At 42.0% G+C, this 21,646-nt stretch overlaps 1 protein-coding gene across 1 annotated transcript in view; it reads right to left on the reverse strand.

Annotated features, from left to right (window-relative positions):
* Positions 1–684: 684 nt before the first annotated feature.
* Positions 685–21,646, reverse strand: part of SUZ12 (SUZ12 polycomb repressive complex 2 subunit) — a 63,851-nt gene continuing 42,889 nt past the window's right edge. The window contains exons 10-16 of the mRNA XM_025185700.3: positions 17,623–17,800; positions 8,641–8,732; positions 7,322–7,465; positions 5,804–5,961; positions 4,864–5,062; positions 4,188–4,267; positions 685–3,093 (exon numbers count right to left, since the gene is read on the reverse strand). Coding sequence (XP_025041485.3) covers positions 2,748–3,093; positions 4,188–4,267; positions 4,864–5,062; positions 5,804–5,961; positions 7,322–7,465; positions 8,641–8,732; positions 17,623–17,800 — 1,197 coding nt within the window. The 3' untranslated portion in view covers positions 685–2,747. The remainder of the gene's footprint in view (positions 3,094–4,187; positions 4,268–4,863; positions 5,063–5,803; positions 5,962–7,321; positions 7,466–8,640; positions 8,733–17,622; positions 17,801–21,646) is intronic.

Raw genomic sequence — 21,646 nt, forward strand, 5'->3', positions numbered from 1 at the left:
ACTAGACAAGTCTCTATTAAGTACACTCTTCTTGGGGGGGGGGGAGGATAATCAGAATTTGGATTCTGAATGTTGCTTGTTTTAGTTCAGGTCCAACTAAAGTACTTCTGGATCATAAGTTCACACCAATTAAACAATATTTGCAGACAAAAGAAAAAATAAGTCATAACTAAGGACCTGGAAGTCAGTATGTGATATGTTCAGAACTGGAATATAATAAGTAACAATACACAACAGTGGTATGGTTCAGACCATGTCCAACTTAAATGTTCTTTTGCCTCATGAAATAATGTAATGGCAATGATTTAACAGACACCATCAACCCCAAATACCCACTCAAAAAGTGATGAAATAAAACCTATCAATGAATCAACAGAAAAAAAAATTCAAGCTTTTTTCTGAATACTTTCAAAAGATGAGAACCAGAAATTCCCTGACATCCACTAGGGATTTCATTCCTGATTTTATGGGGAAGGCATTCGTAACACAATGATGCATGACTGTAAAACTAATGTAGACAGGAGAATTGTAATAACCTGACAGGTGAAAACTGTAGATGATCCCAAGAATAATGAAGAGGAAGTATGTTGTTTAGACTAGGTATTCATGATCTTTTTGCATGCACTCAATGACTGGACAAATATGATAGCATATTTTATATTACTGAACTTTATGTACAAAATCTGATTTCAAATAAACATTTAATGTAAAAACAAAAGTTTCATTTAAACAGCCAAACTTGTTGTTTCGTTTCTTTACATCTACTGTACCATTCAAATGCTTTTTAACCAGCTTACATGATTTCTTCAAAATCTCATTAAGGGTACATATAGAAAAGGCATCTTTATTATAAATAGAAAACAAATGGATTTTTTCAGCTTTTATTATAAATTGACATGACATACAAAGTTTACTGGACAGAAGTAATTTCATTACTTTTTTGGGGATCACCAACTTTTTGTGCAAACAATGCTAGCCTTCTTTTAAGCATTAAGAGCATAACTGCTTAAGAAATGACATAAGCAATATCTAGAACTACATTTCCCCTAAAATAATCTATTTTTTTTACATATGTGCACAGCTTTAGCAAATTAAAGCCAGAGAGAAATGCTTGATGTACTTACCCAGAGGCATAATTAGAGTTTGCTATAACTCAGAGCCGACAAATCAAAAGAGTTTAATGAAAGCTGCAGTTTCCCTCTTTCCTATTTTTACACAAAATCAGTGACTAAGAACTTAATACTGGATGACAAATCACATCCACACCATTAGTTAAATAGTCTCACAGTTAAACACATTTTAAGGACCATCAAAATCAGTATTTACATTTTATAAATTTCTGAAGACACCATTAGAAAGCTTATATATCCCTTAAACAAATAGGGAAATGCATCTTATGGTGATGGAATGAAATAAAAAATTAAAAATACCTGTATTTACAGCAGCATTGTTCCTTTATAAATAAAGAATATGAAAAATGCAATATCTTAAGGATAATAAAAAATTGAGGTGATGTCACTCAACCACAGTGCTTGCTTGAATAAACCCTTCGGTGCTGATACTGTACCAGTAGTGAAACCACTTTCCATTGGAAAAAAAATCTGTAAACATATGCATAAAATGTGTTAACAGCAGTGCAAAACTGCTCAAATATATTTTAGTCAGCGTCTTAGTATCTGTATTGAATACAATACATCACAGAATACTTGCATGAAAAGTGCAACACATTTTCTGGTCCAATTTTACAGTGCATTTTTCCTGAAGAGTGGTATCTCAAAAGCCCAAGCTAAATTTATGGCCTGATCCTGCAGTCTGTGCTCAGGCAAAACAGTAGGCATAACTCCAACTGGAGAATTAAGAGTAATGACTACATACTGACTGTAGACTCTGGGCCTTAGCATGGCACGCTATGATGTAACCCTTTTAAAAAAAAAGAGTTAGACACCAGATAGTTCTTATGTAGCTGTGTAAATGTGTAATAAAAATAGAAAGTAGCTAAATGTTCAAGTTTAAAATGGTACACTGGTCGATCAATGCATCAGAATTATCCACAAAAAACAAACTGCCGGTAACCTCAAAAAGCCAAGATGGTATATCACTGTGTCTGTAATGTGAAAAGTCAAGGTCTTTCCAAACAGGCACAAGGCAAAGAAGTGCTATGTTAAATTTGCAAACTTTTACAATGTTAGTGTAAAAAAAATATCAATTTGTGGTTTGTGATGATCATAAATTGATAAATGATTCCAAAAAACAAGGATCAAGGTTAAACTTTAAATAATGTTGTATAATTTCACAAAAAGCTAACTGGAGAATTTCTAAATAAAAAAGTAAATTATGTCCCAATTCCCTTGCCCAATGTTTCACAATTTCATGGTAGGAAAAACAGCCAGGTACAGATGCAAAAACCTTAATATAAAAAACTGTTTGATATATACTTTAAATTATGTAAATTCAGTAGAGTTCATAAGATACTAATTACTAAAGTTACAAAAAGATTTTTGTATTGCTCTTCATGCTCAAACTCTTAGAATATTGTCATTACATCACCAAAAACTGATATACATGTAGTATTTGCATAATTAACTCAATAGGAACCTTTTGTAACAATATCCTTGTTGAAATCATTTATATCCATCCAACAGTGCCTGTTTGGAACCTGTGTAATTTTTTGTTTAATTCTTTATAGAGCTCATGCACCCTAGAACATCACTTCAATGTTTGTCCATTGAATGGCATTTGCTTTTCCTTCAGAGCTTTTGTTTTTTGCTCTGTTTTGTGACCCCTGAGACACTATCTGTTTCTGAAACTCTCTCTCGTGTGTTAATTTCACTATATCCATTTGTCGTTCCACTTTGTTCTTCAGAAAACTCCTCATTCGTTGGGGTAGTCGATTCTCCTTTTTCTAACTTCTGCTGCATTTCTCGAAGCTTAGTGACAGCTTTGTCTATTGACATTATGCTAATGAGGTTAAAGTCATGCATGCTGACCAGATGAAGCATAAAATTTCTACATAAATTCTTCTTAATTATTTTCTGTCCATAATTTTCAACAAACAGCATACAGGCATGATTCATTTGATTGTCAGCAATAAACCTGTCAAATTAAAACACAGTCAATAAGGAAGTAAAATATTTTGGAAATCAAAAGCAATACAATATTAGTTCACATCACTAATAGCAATATCACTAAGAGCCTTAGAGCTTCTAGATATAACAGCTTTCAAAATTTCTAGATATTAATCTAAAATAGTAAGAAGATGGAAATACTTGCAGCACACTTCTCTTTTAAAGAGATCTTCCTTGAATAACTGGATTTTAAGTGGTCTATATCTATTTAGTGAATTACAAACAAATCAATTAAATCATGGTGTAGACTTGTTGGATCAATCAGTTTTTGAAAACCATGGCATCCCTCATATAAGTAAATAAGTATGTAGAAATAGTACCAAGGGAAGTTATTTATGGAACTTGTATGTTAGCTTACCTAAAACCATAGGTGCACTTCACATGCAACACAGTTATGATCTTAGCTATAGAAGGTATCTGACTTGCTGGATTTCTGTTTACACCACATCAGATGCTTGGTTTTTCTTTTTACCTTTGCTTAAAAAATTAAGGCTACAAAATAAGCAGATTTGCGAGTAGGGAAAAATTTATACATGCTACGCTATTTAGCAAAAGTAGCATCTCTTATGTCTCATGCAAGATCCTGTGCAGCTAAGACTACTGAAGACCCTACTGGAGTTTTTGCAAGAGAAGAGTTAGCACAGACATCAAATTCTAGCAAAATAGGAATCTGCTTCCCTAAATTACCTCTTCCGGTGTCCACAGAATACAGTGGTATTTTTAGTTCCAATGTATTCTAAATGTCTGTGCACTGTTAAATAGTTGCTCCATTTCTCCTCAGTGTTGATTCAATTTAGTGCAACATGAAACATTTAATGCAGTTTTCAAGTACTCTGTGATCCCTCCAGGATCAAAGGCATAATAAGAAATAGCATCCCAAATGCCCCATCTTCCAGTAACTAATAAAAATTCGGGATTCAAATATCCTCTGACAAGGTACTGTTCAAGACTGAATACAGTGAGTAAAGAGGAAAGAAGGATCTACTACATTTAAAAGGTTAACACAAATAAAAATTGTGAAATTAAGTCAACTTTGATGCAGCAAAGAATGGTATAACATACCCGTGCTTCATAACATGTAGATTCCACAATTTCATGACTTCTTTCTCTCCTTCGTTAACATCAGAAAATTCTTCAATTTGCTGCAGTGAAAATATCAAACATTAAAAAACCCCAGTTAGCAAATACAGTACTTGTCCACTTTGAAGTTCCTTTCCCGGTTTTCAATCAACTATATTATTTCAGAAAATAACTACTTTTGTAAATACATCAAAATACTCTGAGTCAGGATAGATTGTGGTTTAGAACACAATGCAAAAGTGTGATGTACAACACCTTTACTTTTGTACACCCACATCTCGATATATTTCTTGTTATAAACTAGGCTCCAGGCACTAAATAGCAGCAACACAGGAAAATGAAGGAAGCCTGTAAGATTATGAGCTGCACAGGACTAGCAGCCTGAGATTTTATGTTCATTTTTGTGTCTGCTGTTCAAATGGATAAACATTAAATGCTAGTGGCGTAACTCTGATGACCTCAGGGCTTAATCCTAAAGGCTAAGTGCCATGTGACTAGGCTAATAACAGGTATTTGTACATATTCTCTCTTTCTTTGGATTTCTAACTGATGGAAGACTACCTCAGCTTAGCAAAACTGAAATTGTTTGCTGGATAATTTTAATAAAACAGGTAATTAAAATTCATCTAAATAATCTTATACATATAGAATAATTTACTGTAATAGTTTTCTCTCTCAGCCATTCAGGATCTTTTTCATCTTCACTATCTACTTCCATTTCTTGAGGACGGAGTGGTAAACAGGTATCGCTGTGGAAATATAATCGATTGTGTCCACTGCTGTATGTTCTTTGCTGTTCCACTTCTCCATCTTCTGATTCAAGAAATTCTGACATACTTGCTTTTGTACGTTTTGGCCTAATGAAATAAAATTAAGCATGTTTTGCATGTTAGTTTTCAGTTCTATCAGACTTCAGCTATACAAACACTAGTAAACAGAGGGACTAATTACTAATACTTGTCATTTTATTGGGTTGTATACACTGCAGTTTGCAAATCTAATGCAAAGTATTAAAAGCATAGAAACCATATTAGATCTCAGAAAATAAGTTACTATGCAGGTATCTGCATAATATAATTTAAGAGCACAATTATGATCAGATTAAATAGAGTAGGAAAATATTATATTCTTACTTGACTGAAAATACGCAAAGAGCAACATCTGTCTCATCCACTTGCTTCAGAAACAATATTCTTTTACTACTTTTTACTTCTGCAGTGCTAGCAGAAGACTCAGCTCGATTTTTTGTCTCACGCAGATTTATTAGCTATGCTCCAAATTCAAAATCATCATTATCAGTGAAGCACAAGACAAAGAACATACCTTATTTTTCTGATCACAGGACAGTTGTGTATGGCCGACAGCTATGAAAGCTACCATTTTACTTAAAAACTGTACAAGTTTTGCATCCCTCAACCACTTTACCGGGTCACTTCTAAAATACAACTACTTTTTCCACTTTGAATTTCCTTTCCTGGTTTTCAGACCAAGGAACAAACTCCACCCTCAAACCCTTGGCAACTTCACAGAAACCAATGAATGTGTAGAGTTTGGTCCATACAATATATACACCATCACTTCACTTTTTATTCGTGTACCTGCATACAAGGATGTGTGTGATAGGAGTTCTTTTGACTGGCCCATTGCGACTGAAGGCAAATCCAGGCTGACGATGAATATCCTGAGGATTTCCTGCATAGGAGCCATCATAACACTCGTTGATAGAAACATCTATCCTAGCACCTTTTGGATGATACTGTAACAAATAATGGTAAATATATTTAGTATAATCAAGGAAAGTCAGTATTGTAACAGGATTTATCCCTTTTCCTCAATGCCTCAAGGAGTTTTAGAATAGTGACTGTTCAAACTCAAAATGCCTTCCAAAATCATTGCATCCATACTGTCAAGTCTCACATGATGGTTCTTTCCTTTCCTCTTCCTTCCCTAGAGATAGTCAGACAATGTAAGTAATAATTTTTCCTTTATAAGCAAACTAAAGCCTTTTCTTCCTGAATGCTTCATTCCCACCCTTTTCATCGAAGGATTTGAATACAAAGCCTTGAGGTTGGTTTGAAACACTCAGAATGAAAGTAACGAGTTTAAAATCAATATTCAGAAGCTGACTAATATAGAAGTGATTTCGACTGCCTTAAAAGTTTTATGGATCCTTTAGGAATCCAGGCAGCCCTCCTTGCCCTATTTTCTAATCAGATCTCCAAGTGATGAAGCTACAATATGGGCCTGATATAGCCAAAGAGAGGAAATAGGAACCTGACGAGAGTTTAAAATAAAGGGAACCAGAATTTAAAATTTAGTGATCTGAAAACCACTTAAAAAGAGCATTGGATAGGAAATATTTCTTAAATAATCTTTTGCATACAGTCCATTAACTAAAGGAACTAAAATTAATAGGACTTGGAATGTTTAATTGCTTCCAAAAATCTCAAGAAATTCCTGATAGTAATTTTAACTTAGATTTAAAAAGTGTACCATAAGCAAATACACAGCATCAAAAGATACAACTTCAATTTAGAATACTTAATGTAACACCAAAGATTAAAAGTGAACTTTTTTGGGGTGGTGGAAGAGAGATACCGTAAATTAGCGTATATAACTGTGGGTTATACACATTTTTACAAACCCCGCTCCCCCCGTGGGGTATACACGTCCACGGGGTATACACGTTTCCTTTTATTCATGGGATTGCACTCCTGTGCTGTGCTCTCCATTCCCCTGCCCAGTGAAGGGTGAGCTGAGGCTGAGTGCGGCCTGGGGGCAAGTGCGGCTCCATCCCGTGCTCTCCGTCTCCCCCCTCCCCCGTGAATTAGCATATAGAACCTGCGGGTTATACTCGTCCGCGGGTTATCTAAGACTTTTCCTACACAATCAGGAAAAGCTGTGGGCTATACACGAGTGCGGGTTATATTCGAGTGCGGGTTATATACGCTAATTCACGGTAATCTCTTGGAGCCCAATTTTGGCTTCACACACTTGAACAGAGAGTTGACCCTTCCTATATGACTAACAACGGAATGGCAATGATATCACTGCACTATATAACATCTGATAGATTGTGTTTCATACTGATAACTGTCAAGAAAGATTTTACTTACAACATAATTAAAAATAAATCTGCTGTGACAAAGCTTAAGATGTTTGAGTAAACTATAAAGTTTGCGGCAATTCAATGTGCACCATGGGCAATGCAAATCATCTCTGGCTTCAGTCTGCTGTCTTGTGTTGTTGTTATACAGGAACTGGTGCAAACAAAAAAGCTGGTATTAGTATTATCTGAAATATTTCATTTATTAGCCCTTCACCCCCACACCCAAATTAAAAATCCATTACCTTAGTGTGCACACACACATTCCCTATAGGAATGAGCTATGGCAGTGGTTCCCAACCTGTGGTCCATGGACCCCTGGGGGGATCCATGAGGGAACTGTAGGGAGTCTGTGGAAAGTTTTTAAAAGTAAGGATCAGGTAGTGGACCCAATCTTTACTTTTCTTTTCCTTTTCTTCTCCTTCCACTCTCTCCCAAAGCACGGAGGGAGGGCAGGAGGCACGCAGCCGTGCAGGCCCGGATGCGGCTTGCTTTTGATCCTGTACTCTGGAAACCAAGGGAGCATGGGGAAGTGCTTGCATGCCATGAATGCCTCTCATGCCTGGCTGGTGTGTGTGAGGCATGCATGCACAGGATGCAAGCACTTCCCCTCACTCCCATAGTGCGGGGCGGGGGGGGGGGGGGGGGGGGGGGGAAAACAGGATCAAAAGCAAGCCACAACCTAGAGTGCATAGCTGCTGCCCCCTTCCCACACTCCCTAAGTTCTGCCTTGTCCCCTTCCCTCCTGAAATTCCACCCTGTAGGAGCTGGCAGCTCCAGAGCTCCCTTTGGCCATGAGAACCCCCTCACTCCGTGGATGGGCAAGGGACGGAGGGAACAGGAGCTGAGGAAGCAGTACGGGCGAACAACAGCCAATGGGACCGGAGAAGCTCCGTGCCATGCAGACTGCACATCCCTCAGCCCACATTGAAGCTGACAAGCTGCGACTGTACTCTGGAGTCGGCTTATAAACACGTTGGTCATTTTTTTAATCATTTTTTCTCTTTTTTGAATATGTCACCCCGCTCTAACCATTCCAAAGCTATTAGAGTGGCATGAGTTTAGTTGGGTTAGCAAAATGGATCATTTGGGGATCCATGAAATTTTAATAGACTGAAAAGGGGTCCATATGCTCAAAAAGGTTGGGAACCACTGACCCATGGGGAGTGCTATGCTGCTGATGTGGCAAATGGGACAGTCCTACAGATATAGCTAAAAATTCCTCCTCTTTCACTGAGATGGGAAAATCTGTATGACAATTAAGCCTGAACATTTAAAATTTATAATACTTATGTAATCCCTCTATTAATGATGTTACGCTTTCAATACCTGGTAAAATATTCGTAACTTTTGCCGAGGTTCATTTAAAACATCTCTCTCTTTTCTTGTTTGTAGGTCTGTCGGCAAGGATTCTTTCACAGCTAAAAACAGAACACATGTATAAAGACATGTACTTTTATTTAGGGGAATGGAAAAAGGACATTATTTCATACCTGAAGACAGCAGCTCTATGAAGGGTTCCCTCATTCTGGTGGGAATGAACAACTCTGAATTAGGTAGTTTACCAAACAACAAGTCTTGGTGCTCAGCTTCCTTCTCAAATCGACAGTTACAAACGTCACACACAAAGTGGCTCTCCAGATTGGTGGAACCCTTCAGAGATTACCTAAGCATTTCAAGTTAAAAATAATGTTCTCTTTTCTAGTCAGGTTCTCTAACAGATATTTTTGAAAAAATTAACTTCAGATGACTGCACTCAGAACTATTGCCTAAATTCAAATTTCAAAGATTTGTGAAGTCAGACAAAAGAATACACAGTATCAAATGCAGCTATAATGTAAAAACCAAGAATGTAATTTAGATTTTTTGCCTGGAATCAAAATGTTTTGGTTAATATTAGGGTGAAGTGTGGGTATCGCATATGCATAAAACAATTCCTTAGTTGACAATGTGATTCATCCAATAGATGCCTGTCAGGTAGTCTCTACCCAGTCTTCCTTTTAGCCCATTATGGTCATTCCTTCTATTCAGCACAGCAACATGATGCCGAATACACAAATTACCAAGAGTCGGAAAAAACACATACAATATGTACACTTAAAAGCTCAGAAACAAGAGCTCCTTTTAAGTTTACAACTTGATCCGTAAAAAGGCTACGCATTAAGAAGTGAGACCAGTTATTAAACCTACTTGCCTCTGAACTGTCAACAAAAAGAGCTGAATTAGTCTCCAGCCATTAAATAGAGAATCTTGATTTTTCAAGATGTTTTTCAAAATGCAGACACTCCGCACTTAAGATTTTAGGAACAGGTGAAATTTTGCATACTCTTGATATGATTCAACAAAATCAAGACGAGAACCTACATCCCCATGTTCTCTGTACCACCAAAGAAACAACATTCCATGGGTAATAAGCTATGGGGCTTTCTTCTGGTTTTCAGGACTGTAGCAGAACGCCAATCCAATGTTCTGAAAAGCTGTACTGTCTTGGAGAAATCCTCAAGTCTATCACAGAAATCTGCCAGGAACACAGCAGATAACATTCAGAGCATATTTATCCTCTAGAAAGCTGCATCAGATCCTTGTCCTTTGATGTCTGGGCTCCACAACAGATCATCCCAATCTGCAATTATTATAATCAGGATATCTTCTGTCTATGTTCACTTCTCAGCACTCAGGAAATAAGATGTAGATATTAGAAACTTCCTCGGCTATAAAAAAAATACTTGTCAGTGGTCCAAAGAGCTGGGATAGGAATCTATTTAGAACCCTTAAAGTTTTGCCTTTGCTGATAAAATAAACCTTCAAGGTTGTCTATTGATTGCAGATTGCTTTGGATCACCTTGCCTTGTGGGATCACTCCTCTTGGAGAAATTGATCTTTGGTGAGCCAGGTTACTTGATAAGATGCTTTAATGCAAGACAAATTAGCAATGCAGCTTTTCTGGTCAACATCAGCAACTGATATTCTGCTCAACAATTCTAGCATTAGCGAGCCTCGAGAAACAATGCACAACTTGGAGATCTGCGCACGCACGCAAAGAAGTGGAACTCTGCCAATGGAGGGGAAAAATGACTACCTCCCAAGGGCTTCTACTGAGATTTACCAAGTTTATCTGGCCTGAATTAGCAATCCCAATTTCCAAAAACACAAAGCAGCTCCTATACCAACTCCAATCCCTAATCTGGGTGGAGAATTACCTCAAAGGGCTTGACACTCAGAAGGCTTTACTGAGGACAGCATCATGTCACTGCTTTATTCTGGATGGTGTCTGAGATTCCTGGAAAGTGCAGCTGCCATTCTGAGTATGGCTTGAGAGTTGGGCACAGATACTGTTCCTAAATGGTGTCTGCATTACACAGAAGATTTGTAGTTAAATGAATTCCTGCTAGGGATGTTAGTGTTGATTACACGATTAACCAATAAGACTGGGCTTGTCGATTAATATCGACTACACAATCCCCACTTGCTGCCTCTATCCCACAGAGCCGCCTCCCCACACTCAGAGAGGCAGCAGTGGAGGGGGAGGCAGGAGCCGACACACATGGAGACCCAGCTTTGTGGAGCTGCCTCCCCCCCACCCTGCTACTTCTTACAGAGGCAGCCATGCGAGGGGGGGCGGGCGGTCCCCACATTTGTCCCCCTTGCACTGCTGCCTTTATGGAAGGCACTGAGGGGTTGGCTCCACAGATAAAGAAGCAGGAGAGGAAACAAGGCAGGCAGGAGCCGGTACATGGGGGAAGCAGCTTTCAATCCAGGTCCCTGTGCATATCAGCTGCGGAGCCACCTTCTACCTGTGCTGCTGCCTCTATCACAGGCAATAGTGGGGTGGTAGGTGGGAGCCATGCTCAAGGGAGGCTGGCTCACTCAGACAGGGTCTCATACTCAGAAGCCACCACAGTTTTTCTGTGGCAAAAGGAAGCTGTGCGTGCACTGAATATCTTCCCTTTCTTTCCAGTGCACTCCACTGTTCCTTTCTATGCTACTTCCATCCTTCCTATATATTGTCTGTTTTTAGACAAATATTAGGGGTTTAAAATGCAGTTAATAGACTAGTTGACGGAATTTCCATCGACTACTCGACAGGCACTTCTGCATACAGCTCGAGGCCAACAGGAAGTCCTGCAGACTCCGGGCTGCACATGTGCACCTGCTTTGCAATGTACAAGAGTCACCAGCAGGGTGACTTTCAAAGCCATGGAGCCCGGAGTCACCGGGGGACTCAGTTCTCCACTGACCCCTGGCTCCTACACTGCATGCCGCACAGAGCTTGGGGTAAGCCGAGGACTCCCCAGTGACCCCGGGTTCTGGGGAAATGCTGCGTGGATCAGGTGGGGGAGTTCCCAGCTGACCCCAGGCTCCACTACCCCTTTGAAATGCCACCTTTGCGCGTTTTAAAGGGGCAGCTGTAGAGCTCGGAGTCAGCTTGGGACTCCCCAGCTAACCCCGGTATCAGCTGAGGAATCCCCAGCTGACCCTCAGCTCCACGGCTGCCCCTTTGAAACACCGCCTTGGGTTTTCAAAGCAGCAGCACTACACAGCTGTGCAGCGCTGCCATTTTGAAATACCCCTTCCCTCCCCCCCTTTGCTGCCTCTCTCTCAGAGGCAGAGGAGGGGGAGAGAATCGTCTTTAACATCTCTAGACAAAATCTTAACTAACTCCACCGGGCATGCTCCAGGTTTACCACCACACAAGCAAAGAACAAAAACAATCCTATCCAGCCTCTATCTTTACACATATTAGTCTGCTGAGAAACAAAATTTGAAGATTCTGAACTTTCAAGAAGCAAGAGCTGGTTGTTAGGCTGGAGAGACTAAAGCCATGAATTTATTTTTAAATAAATTTTAACTATAGGTCTGGCATGTTTGTGATTAGATTAAAATTAAATCTTTTTTAAATGATAAATTTAGTATTTTATTGATGATTTTTTTAAAAATCCAATTTAAATTAAAAAATCCATTTTTTTTTAATCATTGCTTTTTATCCACCATGCCTTGAAGTGAATCAGGTGTCAAGGTAGAAACTAGATGTTGTGGCTGTGCCAGCCCAAGTAGCTAAGCTGTAGATTTACTGAAATCTGTGTAATTTAAAGCTGAGTGACCTTTAAGTCTCACTCACCTTAGCCAAAACATACATCAATTTTCCAATCTGGAGGTTGCAAAGGCATGAATAATGGTGTTGAGTCTATGTTCCCTTTATTTTTTCCATCCATGTTTGGAATACATTTTGTTATGTGCACCAAGGTATGTACAGAAGTGCACCACTAGTCGAAACATATGCTGCTGGCTGTGGACTTTGTGAATGCTCTGGTAATCAGCTTAGTAGCATTTGAATCTTTCCTGGGTAGCAGCCCAAGAGCTTACAGGGAGTATTGATTTAGGTCTGAATCAAAGAAAAGGTTACAATATCTAGACTAGCCACTACAGTTATCCAGGAATCTAAGTACTGGACTCAATGAAATCCTGAAACGGCAAATCATTAAAATTCCAGTAGTAGATTAACACTCATTCATTCAGTTTTAAATGCTCTCCCTGTCTACCATTAAAAACTACCCATCTTACTGGGACTGAATTTATATCAATTAGATTTCACCTTGTAGCTTCTGATCTAAGTTTTGAGAAAGAAAATGATTTCCCGATCCAACTGAGCATAACAGACTTCCAGTACTACTGTACTTTGGATAACAAAAATCAGGGATGCACCAGTCAACATAAAAAGACACTTCAATTTTAAAAAAAAAAAAAAGATTAATCCAGACTTTGTCCTATTGCTGGATTGCACGCTAACTGCTCTATATATCTTTTAAGTCATAAAATTTCTTTGACTGTCAGCACTGCACGCAACACGTAATCAAAGAAGAATTTTGTTGCTTGGTAAGACAAAGTGAACTCCAGAAGCTGGACCTGGTTACTAGTGTGTATGCCTGACATATCTACTCCAATACATATTTCATGAACACGATCATCACTTGCAGCTGCTACATCTTTCACACTAAGGATGTGTGTGTTTTTACCACACACATTTTTAAAAGTTGATAAGTTAAAATTAGGGATGTAAAGGACTGTTCAAAAGGATACTCAACCAGTTGCTCCCCCTTGTCGCTACCTTTATCAAAGACAGCAAAAGAGGGGGAGAGGAGGAGGGTACTTAAAAGCGGCAGGGCCAAATGGAGCCCAGGGTCAGCTGAGGACGCCCCAATTGATCCCTGGCTCAGTGCGCACTGCCCCCTGAAATGCCAGGTGGAACCCGGGATCAGCTGCGGACTCTCTAGATGACCCCAGGCTCCCTGCACAGTGCCAGCTTTGAAATATACAAGAGTCCGCAGCAGGGGCTCTTGAGAATTTCAAAGAGGAAGTGCAGCATAGAGCCTGGGGCCAGCTGGACTTTCTGCTAGCCCTGGGCTCCACATGGTGTTCCAATTTTGAAATGCACAAGAGCCTCTGCTAGGGCTCTTGTACATTTCAAAGGCAGAACACAGAAGTGCATATCGACTAGTCAATGGAAATTCCATTGACTACTTGATTAGTAAATTAATTGCTAGTTAACATCTTTAGTTTAACTAGCATCTCAGTAACTTAAAATATGCCTACCTTACAAGCACTGCAGCTACATTTCTGTACTACTTTTAGATATTTGGAGCAATCTAGCCAGCTAGCACCTCAAAAAAAGTGGGGGAGTGGAGGGTATTCTACCTCAGCAGAAAACCCCCTTCTCTTGCTCCAGTAAATGCCGTCAAGTGATAGATGCCTGTTTTAATCCCTTTAATAGGCGGCCTAACATGGCCACTGTAATTCTCAGAGCAAATCCAGTCTAGGTACAATTATATATGCAGCAAGATACAACAAAAACTTACTTACAAATTTAGGTGACAAATTTAACCCTAAGTTTTTAAACAGGAGCTGAAGACACTTCTTTAGGCATGTGTATCTTTTTGCCATTTTATTTTTATGAAGAGGCATTTCAATAATGCTCAAAAAGAACGGTTACTTACCTGTAACTGTTGTTCTTCGAGATGTGTTGCTCATGTCCATTCGAAGTAGGTGCGCGTGCCGCGTGCACCACGTCTTCCGGAGTGTTTTCCCTAGCGGTACCCGTAGCACCGGCAGGGCGCCCCCGGAGTGGCGCCGCCATGACAGGGCATAAGTACCCCTGCCGGCGCTGCCCCACCGCAGTTCCTTCTTGCCGGATATGCCAACGAAGGGGAGGTAAGGTGGGAGTTGAATGGACATGAGCAACACATCTCGAAGAAGAGTTACAGGTAAGTAACCGTTCTTTTCTTCGAGTGGTTGCTCTGTGCGTCGAAGAAGCTCCTGAAGACCCTGAGCGCACCAACACCGCGTCCGAGTCCAAAGAGTAATCGGATCCCGGCCACGGGGGAGCCGACGAGGAGTGCGGTGCAAACTTGGCCATCGACTCCGGCTTGCCTGCATGCCAACGGCGCGGATGGGCCATCTGTGGTGCAGGGGGACCCAGACCCGGTGCGGCGAACTCCGAAAGCCCCAACTGCTGCAGCACCGGGGTGCCTAAGCCTGGTGCCGGTTGTCCAGTAAGTAACTGCGGTAGCAGGGCGCCCAAGCCCGGTGCCGTTTGAGGCGGCATTTGTGGCACCGAGGTACCCAGACTCGGTGCCGTGTACGCCATTTGCGGCACCGAGGTGCTTATGCTTGGTGCCGTATGCGTCAGTTGCGGTACCGGGGTGCCTAGGCCCGGTGCCGGCTGCGTTGCCAGTAACTGCAGTACCGAGGTGCTTAAGCTCGGTGCCGGTTGCGATGGGCGAAAGAGTGGAAGCGGTGCCGCCTGGGGCTGCGGTACCGGGGTGCCTAGGCCCGGTGCCGGTTGTGTTGACTGCAGGTTAGGCACCGGGGTGCCCAGGCTCGATGCCGACCGAGCCATGTCCGACTGTCGTGGTAGCGGGGTGCCCATGCCCGGTACCGGGGTGGACCACTGAGTCAAAGCCGGTGCCAATGATGGCACGGAGACGGATGTCGACTCTTGAGAAGCCAGATAGCCTTGGGAGTATGGCACCGGTACGGCCAAGCGGGGCTCTGGCAACTCGGAGAGCAAAGGCCTGCCATGGCTCGAGGTTCCCTGGGCATGACGACCCGGCGTCATGAAGGAGCCCGTAGTAGCAGTGGGAGCCAAACCCGGCGTGGTTGGTCCCGACATACATGCCACTGTAGTATGCCGACCCTGGTCATGCAAGGGCAATAGCGGTGCCCTTGGGGCTTGCCCCATGGGTGACCTCGTCCGAGTCAACCGACGACGGCGGGGAGGTGGTAAGGCTGATTAGGTCCTGTGCCGCTTCAAAGGTGTCCGGCGTAGATGGACAGTGAGAGGGCAAGCGGCTTGGGCTCGCTGGCTCCCCTCGGTGCAGACAGTGCACTAGAGGGGAGGCGCGCACCGGTGAGCTAGCGGTGCGGTGTCCAGCCGACTCCGGCTTCTTGGACGGGGACCTGCCCCGGGACTTCTTCACCCTCTTAGAAGGGGGAGAGTGAGAGCGGTGGTGGGAGCCTGCCGCCGACGCCCGGTGCCAGTGTATGGCCTCGCGTGTGGAGGCCGGTGCGCTGCACACCCCAGGCTGGTCCGGCGGTGCCGGTTGAAGCGCCGTCTCCATAAGGAGAAGCTTCAAGCGGGAAACTCTGTCCTTTCTGGTACAAGGCTTGAAAGACTTGCAGATCTTGCAGGCTACTGCCAAATGGGCCTCACCCAGCCACCTAAGGCATCTGTCGTGTGGGTCGCCCCGGGCATAAACTTCCCGCAGTCAGCGCACGTTTTAAAGCCTTGTGGCCCTGGCATTCCTCACCCCCAAGGGGGCAAGGAACAAAACAAAAAACCTATCTAACTACACAACTATTTACAAAGTGAGAAACGGGAACCATTAACATATCTAAGCCTAACAGCTATAGAGAGAGAGATGCTCCAACGACCAACACGGTGGTAAGAAGGAACTGAGGTGGGGCAGCGCCGGCAGGGGTACTTATGCCCCGCCATGGCGGCGCCACTCCAGGGGGCGCCCTGCCGGCGCTACGGGTACCGCTAGGGAAAACGCTCCGGAAGACGTGGTGCACGCGGCGCGCACACCTACTTCGAATGGACATGAGCAACCACTTGAAGAAGAAATACTAGTTCATATAAATTATAGCAATTTAACTATGCCAGAAAACTGAAAAAAGTCTATTATGTATGTAGTGACTATCACATGATTACGATAAAACAGGTTTTGCCAGATTATACTGGCTCAAAAGTGACTTAAAATTCTATTTGCACAACAGTGCCATTTATTATATACTAGCAGATCAGGCCCATCATTCACCAGGCAAAATAATTTTACATAGATTATAATCATAGGAAAGTTCAAGTAATTAAATATATGTAATAGAATGTATTAAAGTGCTTGCAAAAGGGAAGTAAAAGAACAGTTTAAAATGTGTAGGATTTCAACTTCAAACATTATTAATTTTATTGAATATTTACCATACATAGTAAATTTGAATCAGAAACTCGTAAAACTTCCATTACTATTTCTGTAACTAATGTGAATTTTGTGATTTGTAACAGTAAAGATTTTTTTGCACTAATATGACAGCTGAATAGGTGAAGCAATTTTGTTAGCAAATATTTTTATGAACTCTAATCATAATAGTCATGACCTTTTCCCCGATGAAAAACAAAAATATTTAAACCTTCCACCCAGCATATATATCCCGGTGTAAAAAGTAGTGCATTTAGCTAATTTAAATGGCAGGATTGTTTATTCAAAATTTAGTATCTGTAGGTTATCACAAAGTATGACTACTTTGCACAAACAAATCCACAAGCTTTTCAAAATATATAACAGATAAACACCAACTGTGCCATCAACACTGCACTGAGTACTATAGAGTCAAAATTAATTTTTATTTTTGAATCTACTTATTTTCAATGACAGTATTTTATAACTACAGCAATCCATTAAAAGTCTTCAATTCTATTATAAATTAAAATGAGAATGAAACTGAACATTTCAACAAGTAATTTTCCTAACTGAAGCATTGTGAGCTAATACTTGACTCAAATGAAATTATAATCCTACAAAAAATAATTTAGGGAAACCAATACACACAACCAACTTGCTTCAGCTGCAGTGATTTCACATAATCCTTTATAGCTTCAGTGATGTAATAAGGCACCTCACAAGTTTCGAGTTTATTAAAACTTCAGTAATGCAGCAATGAGGAATTCTGAAACTAGGCATTTCATTATAGAAGGAGCTCGTTAAAAACTAAACGTATCAGTGACCCAATTATTCATGTTACCAGGAGTTTCCTTACCTATAGTCTGAGTAGGTTTAACAGAACTAGGCTTGTTTTCTTGAGGGAGACTTTCTGAATTACGTGTTGCAAGAGGTTTGGCTATAGGAGCTGTAGATTTATCATTTGTATCTCCAGTCCAACGAAGGGTAAACTGAAGTGTAGGTCCCTGAGAAAATGTTTCAAATGGAGGTAACCTCTGGGGAAAAAACAAAGCAAAAAACAAGACATGTTTTTATTTATTTTTCTCATCAAAATCATTTGATCATAATTGTAATCATTTCTAAATTTAGACTCAAGTATATGAAAAGGTTTAAATTTAAAAACGTCAATAGTTAAGGGATAAACTGCTACTCTCCCTCCCTATCGCCCCACAAATGCAACCACATGAGTGAGGACTCGAAAGTCCATTCCCACCAATCTCCTAATGATTGAGTTTTTATGCTCCAGCTTGTTTTTCTAAAGGTTCTCTGTGTCCTTTTTAAAATGTACTTCACTATTTGCTTCTGGAACATTCTTGTAGGTTTGACTGAGTTAAATGTAATGTATAACTGATTCTCAAATTAATGTGACATGGATGAAGAGCCAAGTGCCACAAAAAAGTTACCTACCTTCTTGTAACTGCTGTTCAAGATGTGTTGTTTATGTTGATTCCAAGGTGGTGTGAGTACCCTGTGTGCAGATTCATCATAAGGTTCTTTCCCTAGTGGAAGAACTCAGAAAAAGTGCAGTGTCCCCCCAGAGCTGTTCCTTTAGGTCCCTGCTGACCCATTGCCTCCTCAGTTCCTTTTTGCCAGAGATTCTGACAGAAGGGAAGGTGGGTGGGTCTTGGAATGGATGAGCAACATCTCAAAAGAACAAATATAAGAAAGTGGCTAACCATTTTTTCTTCAAGTGCTTGATCACATCAATTCAAAGTAGGTTTTTCCCCAAAAAGATTGGAGAGGTGGACGGAACTCATGGATTTGCTGACTGAAGCACCTTGGCATACTGGAGGATAGCATGATACAAAGTGAATGTATGTATTGGGGACCAAATCACTGCTCTGCAAATCTTTTGTATGGGGGCTTTGTGCCAGGAAAGCAGCCAAGGAGGCCTGAGCTCTTTTACAATGCCCTGTCAGCATCAGGGCTGGCACTTTAGCCACCCACAAAGCATCATATTTATGACTAATTTATTTGGGATGATACAAAGGGCCCTTCATCCTGACCACTACGGCAACAAATAGCTGGTTAGACTTCTGGAACAGTTTTAACTTTTAAATATGAAGACCAGAGTCAGCTTCCCGTTCAGGCAATAGAGTCTTTGTTCCCCACTGTTGGTATGGGCAACTGTAATTGTAAAATACTGAAAGAAAAATATACTAACTTGTATGAAAGTGCGATACCACCTTGGCAGAAGGGCTGGATGAGGCCACAAGTGGACTTTTTCTGTAGACCGTGTATGGAGGTTCATATGCCAAGGCTTTGATCTCAGACATCCTCCAGGCTAGTTATCGCCACCCAGAATGCTACTTTCCACAAGAGATAGAGAAGCATGTTGCTAAGGGCCCAAGGGAGGGCCTATTAAACTGGAGAGTACCAGGTTAAGATCCTAAACTGGTACTGAATGACAGACCAGACAGTATAATCCAATGGTAGGTAACCTGCGGCTCGAGAGCTGCATGTGGCTCATTGGGGTTCTCTGTGTGGCCAACATGACACTTTCACCACTGTTCACACACAAGGCTTGCAAGATTCTGTTGGTTTTCATCTGCACAGGTTTTTTTCCCTACCAGTATTACAAAAGTGACGTACTTAAAGCAAGGGAGCATGAAGTGAGCTGCATGCTGATTGCACACAACACTGAGAGCTGTGAACTCTCTCTGCATCCAAAGTGCTGCTACAGTTCAAACAGCACACCCTGCAAATTCTAGGCATGCCAAGGGCAGTTAGCAAGACTACCCCCTCTAAGAAGGCTGTCTTGGATACGACAATCTTGTGGCCCAGAGATTGAGGGCCACTCATGCAGCCCACTTGCTAGCCTAGGAAGCCCCTCATTAGTATAACCTGTCCAGGCCCTTGAGAAAATGAACTACTATGAGGCTAGCGAAAACTGACAGATCATCCATGCCTGCCAAGGTGGCTGCTAGGTGAAGCTTTCAGAGTGATACCACCAGACCTGACTACTTCAAGACCAACAGATAGTCTAAGATGAAGGATATTGATGCTTGAGTTGAAGATGTGCTTGTCACCCCCAGGGTTTAGGGGATGGCTTTTGACTGACTAACTAGGCCTAACTTCCTGATCGGTTCAGAACTAGGATGTTAAATTTAATTCAATCAACTAGTCAATAGATTTAACCAATGCTTAACTAGTCGATAAGCAGGGGAGCTGCAGTGGGGTTAGCTCTCAGACCCAGGAGCTAACCCTGCTGAGGCACTGCCTTTTAAATGTACTGAGAGCCAGGAAGCTCTTAAAACATTTCAAAAGCAGAAGCGCAGCTTCTGGGACTCTGCACAAGCCGGGAATCAGCTGATTCCTAGCTTGCACCTGGTCCCCGCTACCCCCCCCCCCCCAAGCACCGGCTCCCCACCCCTTGCTGCCTCTGATCAACACAGAAAGGCGGAAGGGGGGGGGGAGGGGGAAGCCATTAGTCATGGGTAAGGATGTTAATGACTAGTCAAGTAGTTGATGGAATTTCCACCCACTTCTCAACAAACACTTCCACATTCCTCGCTTGAAATGTACAAGAGCTCCCTCTGGGGCTCTTGTACATTTCAAGGGAGGAATGTGGAACTCTGTGCACAGCCCAGGGCCAACGGGAAGTCCCACTGACTCTGGACTGCACGCTTGTGCCAGCTTTGAAATGCACAAGTATCCTCAGTGGGGGTTCTTGTGCATTTCAAATTGGCAGCGCAGCATGCAGCCAGGGGTCAGCTGTGAGGGGCTGCCCCACTGAACTTTGCCTCGGCTCAGCTGCGCTGTGCTGCCGCTTTGAAGTATCCCCTCTTCCCCCCCCTCCTTTGCTGCCTCTGATAGAGGCAGCAGTGGGGGCAGGGAGGAATCAACTAGTCGACTAACTATTCAATACACATTTGCTTATTGGATAGTTGACTAGTCCTTCACATCCCTAGTCATGGGACTAAGTCAGCTATCCAACAAGCTTTTGCTTACTGGATAGTCAACTAGTCACTTACATCCCTATTCAGAAGATACCAACACCATGAAATTTACACATGAAGCTTCCATGTTATGAAGTGGGGAGACTCAAGGTTGGGATGATGGAGGCATATTGGGTGATGAAATCTAGCACCAACAGCACGGTGTTCTCAGTGGCTACTAAATTCCAGGAGTGATATGTACCAGGGATGGTAGCCAGGCAGATACTAGCAGAATGACTGACATGCTGTCCCTTCTGATCTTGTGAATAAGCAGGAAGGGTGGGAACACATCTTTTGACACTTCCTATTCCCTTTCATTCTAAACAGGTCCACTTGGGGAACTCACACCACTGAAGGAAGCTGCTCACGATGTAAGGGAGAATCAGCCACTCATGGCAGGATGTGCTGATAGGCTGCACGCTCATTTTGGGATCCCAGAAGGTAAGACACCTTCAGTTTATTGAGCGTGCTATGCAGAAGTCCCACAGCTTGAGGGTTTCCTGGAATAGGGGAGAGAAGCATGGTCCACAATATCTATTTACAGAAAACAACACTGTTGTATTGTCAGTCATGACCAATACACACCTGCCCTCCAGATGGGATTGAAAGCTTTGATAGGCTAAGTGAACTGCCCTCAATTCTCTCATGTTGATATGGAGCAAGATTTTTGTTTGAGACCAGTGGCCTTGCTCCCTGAGCACCTCTATCTGCGCATCCCACCCTAATGGTGAAGAATCTATGGATCAACGGCTGTGGTCTGGAGAAGGGCACTCCTATGCAAACCACCAAAAAGGTTGAGCCACAGCTGGAAGGGATTCATCAACCTGAGGAGAAAGCAAGAGAAACTACCTTGTCTAAGCTATGCCTACTTGGGCAATACACTGATGCCAACCATGTCCGAAG

Source organism: Pelodiscus sinensis, chromosome 20 (assembly GCF_052426305.1).
Source record: "Pelodiscus sinensis isolate ZL-2025 chromosome 20, ASM5242630v1, whole genome shotgun sequence".
In the NCBI taxonomy this organism is placed as follows: Eukaryota; Metazoa; Chordata; order Testudines; family Trionychidae; genus Pelodiscus; species Pelodiscus sinensis.